This window comes from Pelodiscus sinensis, unplaced genomic scaffold (genome assembly GCF_049634645.1).
Source record: "Pelodiscus sinensis isolate JC-2024 unplaced genomic scaffold, ASM4963464v1 ctg37, whole genome shotgun sequence".
NCBI lineage: Eukaryota > Metazoa > Chordata > Testudines > Trionychidae > Pelodiscus > Pelodiscus sinensis.
The window spans coordinates 3,745,206-3,757,024 of NW_027465869.1; the positions used below are offsets into that span (position 1 = coordinate 3,745,206).

Genomic DNA, 11,819 nt, shown 5'->3' on the forward strand with positions numbered 1-11,819 from the left:
GGTTGGGGAATCCAGGCCACCCGCTGGCCCCGGGGTGCAGCCTTGAGCAGGGTCTGAGCCGCCTCGCAGAGCAGGGAGGAGCCCAGGCTGGGCATGGAAGGGACGGGCCCCCAGGGAGAGCAACGGGAAACCTGGAGGGAAGGATCCAAACCTGCAGCTTCTTCTCTCCCTCTGCCCCCACCCCCACTCCTCTCTGGAGCTCCAGCCCAGCCCGGGAGCAGGGCCCGGAGGGACGTACCTGTGTGTGGATGGGCTCCTGCTGCCAGTCCCCAGACACAGTCTGTCCCACGGCCGCCCTCAGCAGGGGGCTCAGGAGCTGGGCCTGTAGGGGAGGCTGCAAGGTGCTGGCAGGAGAGAGGGGCAGAGACTGTTAATTCAGCAGCAGGGCTGTGTCCAGACTCAGGGGGTTTTTCGGGAAAAGTAGCCTTTTTCCGAAAAAACATCACCTGCGTCTAGACTGCAGTCGCGTTCTTTCGAAATTAAATCGAAAGAACGCGGCTTTTCTTTCCACAGCGGTAAACCTCATTTCACGAGGAAGAACGCCTTCTTTGGAAAGTGCTTCTTTCGAACGAAGGCGTTCTTGAATGGAACTAGGGCTTCTTCGAAAGAGAGCATCCAGACTCACTGGGTGCTCTCTTTCGAAAGAGGCTTGCAGTCTAGACATAGCCCAGGAGACAGAGACTTTCCCACTCCCTGGTCAGGGGATCTGCTCTGGGGGGGAGTCGGCGGGGGGGGGTCGGTACCTGAGGCTGCAGGCGGCGTTGAGGCAGTCGGCCAAGACCAGTGGGGGGGGGGAGTCCTCCATGATCTCCTGTGAGACCCAAGGAGACAAAGGGGCGTGTGAGGCTGGGGCCCCCAAGAGACGCTCACACAGCCAGCGCCCCCACCCAGCAGGATCCAACCCCACTGCCTCCCGCTGGCCTGTAGCCCCCCTGCCCGGCACAGGGCCCCTCCCAGCACCCCCCTCCCAAACCGGGACCAGCTCAATCCTTGTCCCCAGGCCGTCTCCTGCCCCTCACTGCCCTGGTGACCAGCCTCTGAACCTCCTCATCCCTGCTCCCCAGGCGCATCCTCAGCAGCCCGCTCTGCTAACCTTCCAGCTCCCCCCCCCATGGCCCGGGGAGACCCCTCCCTGTTCCGAATCCCCCTCCCTGTCCAGCACCCCAGACCTGCCCCATTTCTGTGTCCCTCCCTCCTCCAGCATCCCCACCCACCCTCCCCATGTCCACCTCCCCCTCCCCCTCCAGCACTCCTGGCCCCACCCATCCCATTTCCAGCACCCCCACCCGCCGCCATGGCCCAGGCAGACCCCTGTCCACCCCACGTATCCCCTCCCCTCCTCCCGGCCGCCGCGACTCGCTCACCACGATCCTGGCCATCATGGTGTCCTTGCAGCAGCGCGGCGCCAGGGTGTCCTCGCCCCTTTGGAGGGCGGCGAGGCAGGCGGGGGGGACGGCCAGGAGGAACCGCTGCAGGGCGGCTGGGCTCTGCACCCCAGAGAGAGTCTGTGAGCCTGGGGCCTGCCTGCCCCCCACGGACAGCAGCAGGGCTCAGGCCTCCCAGGAGTGGAGGTGGGAGCTGCCGGTTGTCCAAGCACCCACACTCCCCCCCCAACTGCTGCCTCAGGCTTGTGGGGGCCCAGCTGGTGCATGACAAGAGACCTCAGCTTGGGGGGCCCAGGTCATGCAGGAGAAGGGGCCCCAGGGGGATCCCCAGGGACAAGCCCCTCCCGGAGGGGGGGACGTGCTGGGAAGGGGCCGGACAATCTCGGGTCCCCCCCGTGTGGAGAAGGTTCCTACCGTGTCCCGGGTGTGGAGCTGCTCTTCAATATCATAGATGGCCCCTTCCTCCACCCGGGAGTCCATCCGCTCCTGGCAGAGCTCCGCCGAGGCGCAGGGGGGCTCTGTGCGGGAGGGAAGGGACCAGGGTGACTCCAGCGGCCAGCAGGGGTCACGCGCCCCCATGTCAGGGACCCAGGGCAGCTTGGGCCCCACACGCCCCTCGCAGGGACCCATCCCCCTTCCACCCTCACATCTGCCAACGCCCTCAGCAGAGCCCCCACCAGGAACAAGAGAGCCAAGCAGCAGCTCCCGCCCCCATCCATTGCACTGGCTGCGGGGCAGACACTGGGGCTGCCCCCCCGTGTACTGGGTGAGCCCCTGGGCCCAGCATGTTCACGGCCCCTCACCTGGGTCTGAGCGGCTGCAGGAGGTGGCCCGGCTGCAGCTGGAGGCCCAGGCGCTGCTGCTCACTGAGCTGGACCCACAGCTGCAGGGGCTGGTGCGGAGAGGCTGGGGGCTCCCGGAGACTGGCAGGTCCCCGGGGGCCGGGCAGGGCGATGCCCCCTGGTGGTAATGGGGGCTGGGCTCCTGGGGCAGGTGTTTCTCTCCACAGAGGAGGCCCCAGAGCCACCCTACCCGGCTGCCCCGCTGGGCTGGGTCCCGCCTTCCCAGCCGCCTCTGGAGCCAGGTCCGGAGGGGCCTGGCCGGTGGGCGAGTCGCCCCGAGCTGGTGGGATTCAGCTTCCCCGCCCGCGGGGACGGAGGAGCTGCTCCCCACCGGCCCTGGGGCCATCTTCAGGGCTTTCCGGAACCACAGCCTGATGTGTTTGGCCATGCTGCAAATGAGGGGAGCAAAGGGGAGCTTGGGGCGCAGCCTGCAGAGCGAAATCCAGGGGTTCCAGCTCCCCAGAGCGACTGCCCCCAGTCCCCAAATGGCCCCTTGCTTATCGGCTCGGTCTTGCACAGGCACTGCAAGGACCTGAGTCTCCTGCCCATCAACAGCCCCTGCTCGGCCAATCAGGGGAGAGTCTAAGGTGTGGGGGGGGTGGAGCGTTCTCCCCAAAGACACTGGCATAGACCTGGTCCAGCCCCACCTCCCCAGTCCCCACAATGGGGGCTGCATCCCCCGCCCCACGGCTCCTGCAAACCACCCCCCCTCCTTCAGCTAGTCTGTTGGGTCACAAGCTGGGGGGGCAGCAGGGGAAGGTCACAGAAGAGGCAAGAACAGAGCAGAAATGTGGGCGGGATGGAGGAAAAGGGAAACCAACCAGGAGAAAGCCCCAGTGGCGCTAAGGACACAGCCCAGGTGAGGAATCACCTTCTGGCCCTTGACCGAGGGCTGGGCCTGCCTGGAACCCAGCCGGCCCCGGGCGGGATCCAAACCCCTGGGGGCTCTTACCTTCTGCAAAACGCTGTCCGGATGTGGAACTCACAGAGGACAAAGCAACTGTGAGCAGGGGACGCACCAGAGCTAAAGCAACCGGGGGTCTCCAAAGTCCCCTGGGCCCGCCCCCCCCTTTTCTCAGCCTGAGATGTGGGCTCCTCTGTGAGGTCACCACCTCCCCACCTGCCCTTTGCCTGATCTGCTGAGGGCTGCCCAAAGCCCCTGTGAGGTCACTGCCCCCCCACCTCACCCTGCCAGGCAAATGTCCTGCCTCTGGCCACCCCTCTGGGAAGTTGGAGCCATTCCTAGGGGTCCCCCCCACTCCCTGACTGGGCATCCTGCAGCCAGCAGCTCCAGTAGCCCCATAGGCTGCTCCCTGCCCTACACTGCAGGCTTCTTGCACAAGAACTGTTTCACACCGGAGTTCTTGCGCAAAAGGTCTCGTGCAAGAGCACCTCCACCCTGCCATGTGCTTTTGCACAAGAGTGTCCATGGCATTGTGAACGCTTTCTCGTGCAAGAAAGCTCTGATGACCATTTTAGCCATAAAAGTGTCTTGCTCAAGAAGCCCCTGGTGCCCGTCCACACTGCCTTCTTGCACAACAGCTCTTGCACAAAAGGGGTAGAAATGTAGCCGTGTTAGTCTGGGGTAGTTGAAGCAAAATGCAGGACAATGTAGCACTTTAAAGACTAACAAGATGGTTTATTAGATGATGAGCTTTCGTGGGCTAGACCCGGGCTTATTCCTCGTGGGCCACCAACTCTCTCACTTCCAGCCCTGCCCCCCAGCCAGGGCAGCATTCCACCATCCTTTGTTCCTCTCCATGGGGGGTGTCTGGTCACTGGTTTGCATAGTGACTCATCCTGTTTTGCTGGGTCATGGCCCCCACGACAGCCAGTGGGGGTTACCCCAGAGCCAGCAGCATAGAAACCAGCCAGGTACCCCCACTACGTCACAGCCTGCATTGACATGTGGAGAATCCACCACTGCCCTGGGGCGCTTTTGTCTATGGGACTCGGACTCACAGCTGAGCATGGAGCCTGATTTCTCCCAGGACTTGGGCTCTTTCCTGGCCAGGCCCTGGAACTGGTTCCACCTTTGTCTGCCAGGGACCGATACTGTCTCTCCAGGGAGGCCCTGCAGTGCAGGCACCTTCCTTTCCCCCCTCGGGAGCAGTCATTGTTCTGCACCCCACAAAGCAGTGGGGGGCTCCTGGCTGCCCCAGCTCCAATCTCTGAGCTTCTCTCTCAACGGGGGCCAGGCCTGGAGGCTCTAGTCCCCCTGGGTATGTATTTCTACACTACCCCGCTAGTTCGAACTAGGGGGGTAATGTATGCATACCGAACTTGCTAATGAAGCCCGGGATTTGAATTTCCCGGGCTTCATTAGCATAAAGCCGGCGCCGCCATTTTTAAAAGCCGGCTAGTGCGAACCCCGAGCCGTGGAACGAGGAGTACAGATAGTTCGGAATGGCTACGTAGTTCGAACTATCTAGCCCGTGCCGCGTGTAGCCGCGCGGCACGGGGTTCTCACTAGCCGGCTTTTAAAAATGGCGGCGCCGGCTTTATGCTAATGAAGCCCGGGAAATTCAAATCCCGGGCTTCATTAGCAAGTTCGGTATGCATACATTACCCCCTTAGTTCGAACTAGCGGGGTAGTGTAGACATACCCCCTGAGACTCACTGGTGCTGGCTCACCCCCTGTCCTGCTCTTGGCTCCGTTGTCCTCCTCCCCACAGCCCCCCCCAGCTCTAAATGCTGCTCACATCAGTTCCCCTTCCCCGTGGCCAGGCCCTGCAGGGCTCTGGGGGCTGGTTTGCTGCCCTCAGCCCTGCAGTAGCCTGCTCCCCAGTTTGCAGCCCCTCCCATCATGCGTGGGGTCTCCTGGTACCGGAGGGAGGACGGGGGCAGACCAGGAAGGTTAATTTGATGTTGCAGCGACAGGAAGAGGAGGGGTGGCGCAGAGGAGCTGTCAGTACATTATCCCAATACGCCATCCCAGTGCAGGCGTCGCACTCAGCTCTACCTGCAGAGGAGTCTCTATCTGCGCTGAGCAGAAAGGGGGTCTAGGACACACACACAAGTAGCCCCAGAACCACGCAGGAGCAGAGTCGTTCTGCGAAAGGGAGAGGTTTATTGGGTCTGCGAGGGCGGCCGTAGGGGGGTGTCATGTGTGTGCCACTCATCTCCGTCTGGGCAGCGGCACCGGTCGGGCTCAGAACTGGGCACAGGACCCGACCACGGCACCATCGATCTCCAGTGTATCGATCTGCTGGAAGCCGCGGCAGAGCTGAATTGCAGAACGGCTGCCCATTGGCAAAGACCTTGAAATGCTGGTTCCTGCAGCCGATGGAGAGGAACCCACTCCTCCTGGGGGGAGGAGCAGCCAAGAGAGGGACCCACTCAGACCGGTCTGGCAGCGTGACGTAGTGGAACCAGCGCTGCCTAGGTAGGCTTTTACCTCCCCCCAGTCTGCTTCTGAGACCGAGTTTCCCCCTCTGCCCCATGGGCTAACAACAAGGCACTTTACAAACATTCTCTGTGTCATCGGCATTGTATGAAGGGGGAAACTGAGGCATGAAGCGGCATCTGATTTATATAGCTCAAGCCAGTCCCCACCCCTCTCGGTCTGCAGGAAAAGAAGCCAAGTGCTCTTGTTCCCACTATTCCTCCATTCCGCTGCTTCCACCTGATGTCAGATACACAAAGCTCACTACTTCTTCTTTCCTGCACTTAAGCCAAGCAGATCAGGATGGGGAGGAGACATGAGGGAGCCCCCCGGCTCTTGCTCTTTCTCGCACATACACACACATATATTACTTTAGAAAATGCCAGGTGTGAGCTAGAGGAGAATCTCCATTAACTGTTAGCACTATAGGGCATATGATACATACATAAAGCATTTACAGTCCATCCAGCAGAGGGCAACAATACACCCCGCACACATGTAGCTCCCCCTCCTTTTCCAAATGCCCCAAGATTTAAACTACTGGAGACTACCCATTAGCTGTTAGTTGTATAGGAACTATGGGTATGTCTACACTACAAAGTTAATTCGAACTAACAGCCGTTAGTTGGAAGTAACTTTCATAGGTGCTACACATACAAACCGCTAGTCTGGACTTAATTCGAACTAGGTAAACCTCATTCTACCAGGAGTAACGCCAAATTCGAATTCAGTAGTTGGAATTAAGGGCTGTGTAGCCACTTAATTCGAAGTAGCTGGAGCCCAGCCCTCCCCAGGTTCCCCTGGTGGCTGCTCTGGGCCAAAGCAGGAAAACTCCTCTCCTCTCCCCAGCCCTGGGGCCCTTAAAGGGGTAGACTCTGGCCAGACGGCACTTGCCAGAGCCAGCCCTGCCAGCAGTCTCTGCCCCGAACCAGGGGCTGCAGGATGAGCCAGGCAGCCAGTGCCAGCGAGCCGTCCCCCCGCCCAGTCCCCCAGCACCCAGGGGCCAGCCAGGGGCCGTAGATGGCGCGCCCCCTCCTGGTCTAGTGTGGAGGTCATGGACCTCATTGAGGTTTGGGGGCAGGCCCCCAGCGTCCATGATCTCTGTACTAGGAGGAGGAACGTGGCCGTCTACGGGCGCATAGCGGCCGCCATGGCCCGAAAGGGACACAGGCCACCCAGGAGCAGGTGCACCTGAAAGTAAAACAGCTGCGGCAGGCGTACGCCATGGCCACCAGGGGCGGCGCCGCAGCAGGGGCTGCCACCTGCCCCTACTTCCCTGCCCTCGACCGACTCTTGGGGGGCGGGGCGGTCCGTGCCAGCCCGGGAGGCAGCGAGCCGGGACTGGAGGGCCCTGACCTGGGCACACCGGAGGGGCCACCACAAGGAGTTCCAGCACTGGAGTCGGCAGGGTCATCCAGGGAGACCGTACCGGGGAAGTAGTTCCAATTAAGTAGTTCGGGGGAGGAGGCGGGAGGGAGACCAGGGACCGCGCACGTGGGCCATGCCTCCCACGGATCACACAGACACCTGTGCACGTGCAAGCACATGCCATGCCACGCTCCAGCTGCGTGACACCCAGGGGCCGTGGCCCAATAGGCACATGCATGTCTGAAGAGACCTGACATGCTCCTGACCCTGGGGCGGGACCCAGCAGGATGCTTTCCCTCCACACGTCTCCTCTACATGGAGGCAGGGGACATCTCCCCCCCCCGCCCGCCCACCGCCCCGGCCACACTATACATGGCACAGGGACATGGGTGCAGTCTTGGGGCAGCTCCCCGTCCCGGGGAGAGCCAGACATCCTGACCATGGCCTCTGTACAAGCACAGCGGCTCTGACGGTGCAGGGCATGGTCGCCCTCACGTTGCGGGGCGGGGTGAGGGGGCTGGGCATCATCTACTGTGTCCCCAGGGAGAAGTGACCACTCTCTTTCTCTACAGCTGTACCAGCTGCTCGTGCAGGGCGCACCACCCCACCCGGGACATGCTCCCGCACCCATGGCCTGCTCCGGTCCGCCACCACAGAGCAGGAGTACTGGGACCGGCACCTGGGGTCCTTGCGAGCCCTGCACCACACCGTCAAGGCCTGGATGTGGGAAGACCTGCAGCTCCGCCAGGAGCAGCTGGCTGAGGACCGAGCCAGAAATGCAAATCTGCAGGCCCTGCTGCAGAGCATGGTGCCCTGTGCTGATCCTGCGCCTGCTGCCCCCCCAACAACTGTCCCTCCTCCCACTCCTGCCCCCCTCCCACCTCTTCCTCCTCAACCCCCACACCCTCCTCCTCCTCAATGTCCACACCCCCCACCTCAACCTCTGCACCCTCCACCCCATCCCCCCGGGGACGCCGAGGCCCCCTCCCTTGCCGTGCTGGGAGGCGGTTGGCCCGGCGTCACCCCCACCCCGATCCCTGAGTTTCCCCTCCCCCTCTTTCCCCTTGCTTTCCCCTTCCAGCTCCCTCCTCCCAGGTTTCCCCCTCCCCTCTCCCACACTCTCTCCTGCCCTTTCCTGCCTCCTTTCCCCCGTCTCCCCACAGTTTTATTTCCCCTCCCCAGTTTTGTTAAATAAAGAGAGTTTGTATTTTTGAACACACGTGTCCTTTATTTTTTTTTACATCAGGAAGGGGGGCTAGGGAGGGGTAAGTGGAAGAAGGTGAGGGAGGAATGGGGCATGAGCCCCCGATGGGGAGGACTAGGGTGGCTCTGCAGGCTCCTTGGGTGGAAGCTCTCCTGCAGGGCCTCCTGGATCCTGACAGTCCCCCGATTGAATTCAAATTAGCTTTTAGGTCTAGATACACTAGTTCAAATTAGCTTAGTTCGAATTAACTAATTCGAATTCAGTTCGTTCGAATTCGTGCTGTAGTGTAGACATACCCATTAATGACACACTCTTGCAGTTCTGATGCCATGCAACAGAGGGCAACAGACTGCACCGAAAACGTTGCGTATGAAAAAAAAAGCTTATTGAAGTTTTTCTACAATATTTTACCAACATTTTTAAAGCACAAATCGTTTAATTTCAGTTAAATCTTTGCCCTCAAACACTTCACGTGCAATGATCTTGGGCATTCCACACAATAATTTAGCATTGAAAGGCGATCTTTTCCTGTGCTTTGTGGTGACAATTTGGATTTGGGCATCCAAATCCAAACTGGCAGGAAAATGTCTATTTGAAACTAAACCTCACACAAGCCATTTGTGCTTCTAACTGACCGTTCTGTCTCCTTTCATTTGCAAAAAACTCAAAACAAAGGAAAATGTCCAATAGAAGCCCAGGTGGGATGGTACGTCTGGTGCCTCCTGCCACAGCAACCCCCCACCCAGTGAGTGCAGAGGAGGCAATAACTCACTGGCTGCCGGGTTACGACAGGGGCAGGGAATTCCAGAAGAAACTCGCCCAGCAGAAGGGTTTGGCATTCCCCCTCGGAAAGAGCCACTTTCCTGCCCTGAAAAGACATTTCCAGGCTCAGTCATGCTGGGCGAAGCCCAGGAAAGGGGCATGGAGACAAAGCATCTCATTGGACAAGCCCGCCCCCCGCTGTTGTGTCATCATATTTCCTTTGGCATCCGTTGCCATGTGTGACGGACCGGACCGGGCCGTGTCTGGGCACAGCTGAGGGCATCCGCTCAGGGCGAATTGCTCAAATTCGGGGCTCCTTACAGCCCCCAGACTGGTGACCTTTCCAAACAGGCCACAAACCAGTCCCACGGAGCGCTTCAGCAGCCTGCCTGAAGCCTCCCGAGCAAAACCCCTCCGACACCCCAGCAATATCCGTGCCCCAGATGGCCCCGGGCCTCATACACCGGTGAGGTCACTCGTCAGGTCGGGCCGGTGAACTACGAGATCTATCAACCGGATCGGAAGAAGAAAACCCAAATATTTCATGTAAATTTCCTGAAGCACTGGCGAGAACGGGAGGCCCTGATGATTACCCCCTAGCCAGCGGAGCCCACTCTAGGGCCGGAAATACCTGATCTGGGGGAGGAAAGAGAGCCACAGCTGGGAATCACCCTCTCTGCAACCCAGGTGAAACAAGCACATTGTCTCATAGGGTATGTCGACACTACCCCGCTACTTCGTGGAATGAGGAGTAACGGTAGTTCGAACTAGGAAGCCTAGTTCGAACTACCTAGTTTGTGCCCCGTGTAGCCGCGCTGCACGGGGTTCGAACCAGCGGGCTTTTAAAAATGGCGGCGCCCCGCTTATGCAAATGAAGCCCGGGAAATTCAAATCCCGGGCTTCATCTGCAAGTGCGGTATGCCTACATTACCCTCCTAGTTCGAACTAGGAGGGTAGTGTAGACATACCCAGAGAGACATTTCGAAAGACCTTCACAACCCAACCCGGCCATACTGGGGTAATAACACATAACATTTGGACCCCTCCAGGCCAAGTGGTACGAGAAGGTACTCGGCCTCTCCCCCGCCAGATGCGGAAGGTAGTCGAGGAGGAAGTCCAGTCGATGCTGCAACTGGGAGTGATAGAGCGCTCCCAGAGCGAGTGGCGTAGCCCAATCGTCTTGGTGCCGAAGCCAGATGGCAGTGTCCGCTTCTGCATCGATTTCAGACGAGTAAATGAAATTTCAAAATTTGACGCCTACCCCATGCCGCGAACAGACGCACTGTTAGAACGCTTGGGGAGAGCCGACTTTATAACCACCCTAGATCTTACAGAGGGATATTGGCAGATCCCCCTGGACTCCGAATCGAGAGAAAAAACTGCCTTTTCAACTCCCCCGGGATTGTTCCATTTTATAAGGATGCCATTCGGACTCCATGGGGCCCCTGCAACATTTCAGCGAATGATGGACCGCTTGCTATCCCCGCATACGGCGTATGCCGCCGCGTACCTAGATGATGTGGTAATTTACAGCCAAGATTGGGAGGAACATCTGGAGCGGGTAGCGGCCGTAATGCGGACATTGCGGGATGCCGGCCTGACCACCAATCCCACGAAATGTAAACTTGGCTGGCAGGAAACCACCTACCTCGGGTACCAGCTGGGATGGGGCCTAGTCCGGCCTCTAGTAGGGAAGGTGGAGGCGGTCCAAAACTACCCGGCACCCAACTCCAAGAAGAAAGTAAGACGGTTTTTAGGGTTGGCAGGCTACTATCGCCGTTTTGTGCCACACTTTGCAACTCGAGCCGCGCCTCTCACGGCGCTCCTCAAGAAAGACAGTCCTCAAAGGATCAGGTGGTCGCCGGAATGCAAGACAGCTTTTCAGGACCTAAAAGCCGCTGTGTGCAGCGAGCCAGTTCTGTTCAGCCCCGATTTCTCCCGGCCCTTCATTGTCCAGACGGACGCGTCAGACTGCGGACTGGGGGCAGTACTGTCCCAGGAAATTGAGGGAGAAGAACACCCAGTGCTGTATATCAGCCGAAAACTATTTCCTCGAGAGCGCCGCTACGCCGCAATTGAGAAGGAGGCCCTAGCGATAAAGTGGGCCATCGAGGCGCTGCGGTATTACCTCCTTGGAGACTCTTTTATTCTTTTTACAGACCATGCACCCCTACAATGGCTCCATCAGATGCGGGATACCAACAGTCGCATCATGAGATGGTACCTGTCCCTCCAACCGTATGTATTCACAGTGAAACACCGAGCAGGGAGGGACAATGTCGATGCCCTGTCCCGCAGGGAGGAAGAGCAGAATCCCGGTCCCGGAGATTGGGAGCTGGACTTAAGGGGGGAGGAGTGTAGGGGGGTGGAATGGCCACCCACTGAGCCGGAGGCGGAGGAACCCCTCTGGGAGCCATTTTGGGCCCAGCCTAGCCCCGCCCCCTCACCTGACCGGAAGTCAAAGGGCGGGACTAGGACTATAAGAAGGCTGCCTGGGAGCTCAGTCAGGGCCCAGCCCAAAGTTATAGTGAGGAGGCTGCTGTCAGGCAGCCCCATCATTGGGGAGCTTCACAGATCCCATCGAGCCCTTGTGGGGGATGAGCCGGGGGCAGAGCCAGGATTGTGCACTGGGAGCAGGGTGGGCTCAACCCCCCTTGCAGCAGCAAGCGCCCCGCGATCTGCAGGGTGGGAGGCGAGTCCCAGTCCCCGCGATGGCCATGGTGCGAATCCTGAGCAGCGCCACTCGCCTTCCACAGGCATCTGTGGGGACTGGAAGAACCATTTCACAGCGGCGCAGAGCAAGGCCTTCGACGGGATCTACCGGGACCGCATGGGAGGCCTCCTGGGGGCGTTCCCCTGGGATGCGCCCTGGG

At 59.7% G+C, this 11,819-nt stretch overlaps 1 protein-coding gene across 1 annotated transcript; it reads right to left on the reverse strand.

Moving 5' to 3' along the window:
* Positions 1-697: 697 nt before the first annotated feature.
* Positions 698-2,666, reverse strand: LOC142824047 (uncharacterized). Its single transcript, XM_075915791.1, has 4 exons — positions 2,189-2,666; positions 1,800-1,903; positions 1,365-1,487; positions 698-811 (listed from the first exon to the last, which is right to left on the reverse strand). The coding sequence occupies exons 1-4, from the start codon at positions 2,613-2,615 to the stop codon at positions 698-700; spliced, it is 768 nt and encodes a 255-aa protein (XP_075771906.1). The 5' UTR covers positions 2,616-2,666.
* Between the last annotated feature and the right edge of the window lie 9,153 nt (positions 2,667-11,819).

Bases quoted from the DNA above. Each gene is read 5' to 3' on its own strand.
- LOC142824047 (XM_075915791.1), bottom strand. From the start codon at position 2,615: ATGGCCAAACACATCAGGCTGTGGTTCCGGAAAGCCCTGAAGATGGCC. The intron at 1,488-1,799 runs GTAGGAACCTTC...TCTGGGGTGCAG, and splicing joins AGCTCCACACCCGGGACACG to AGCCCAGCCGCCCTGCAGCG. The intron at 812-1,364 runs GTGAGCGAGTCG...TGGGTCTCACAG, and splicing joins CCATGATGGCCAGGATCGTG to GAGATCATGGAGGACTCCCC.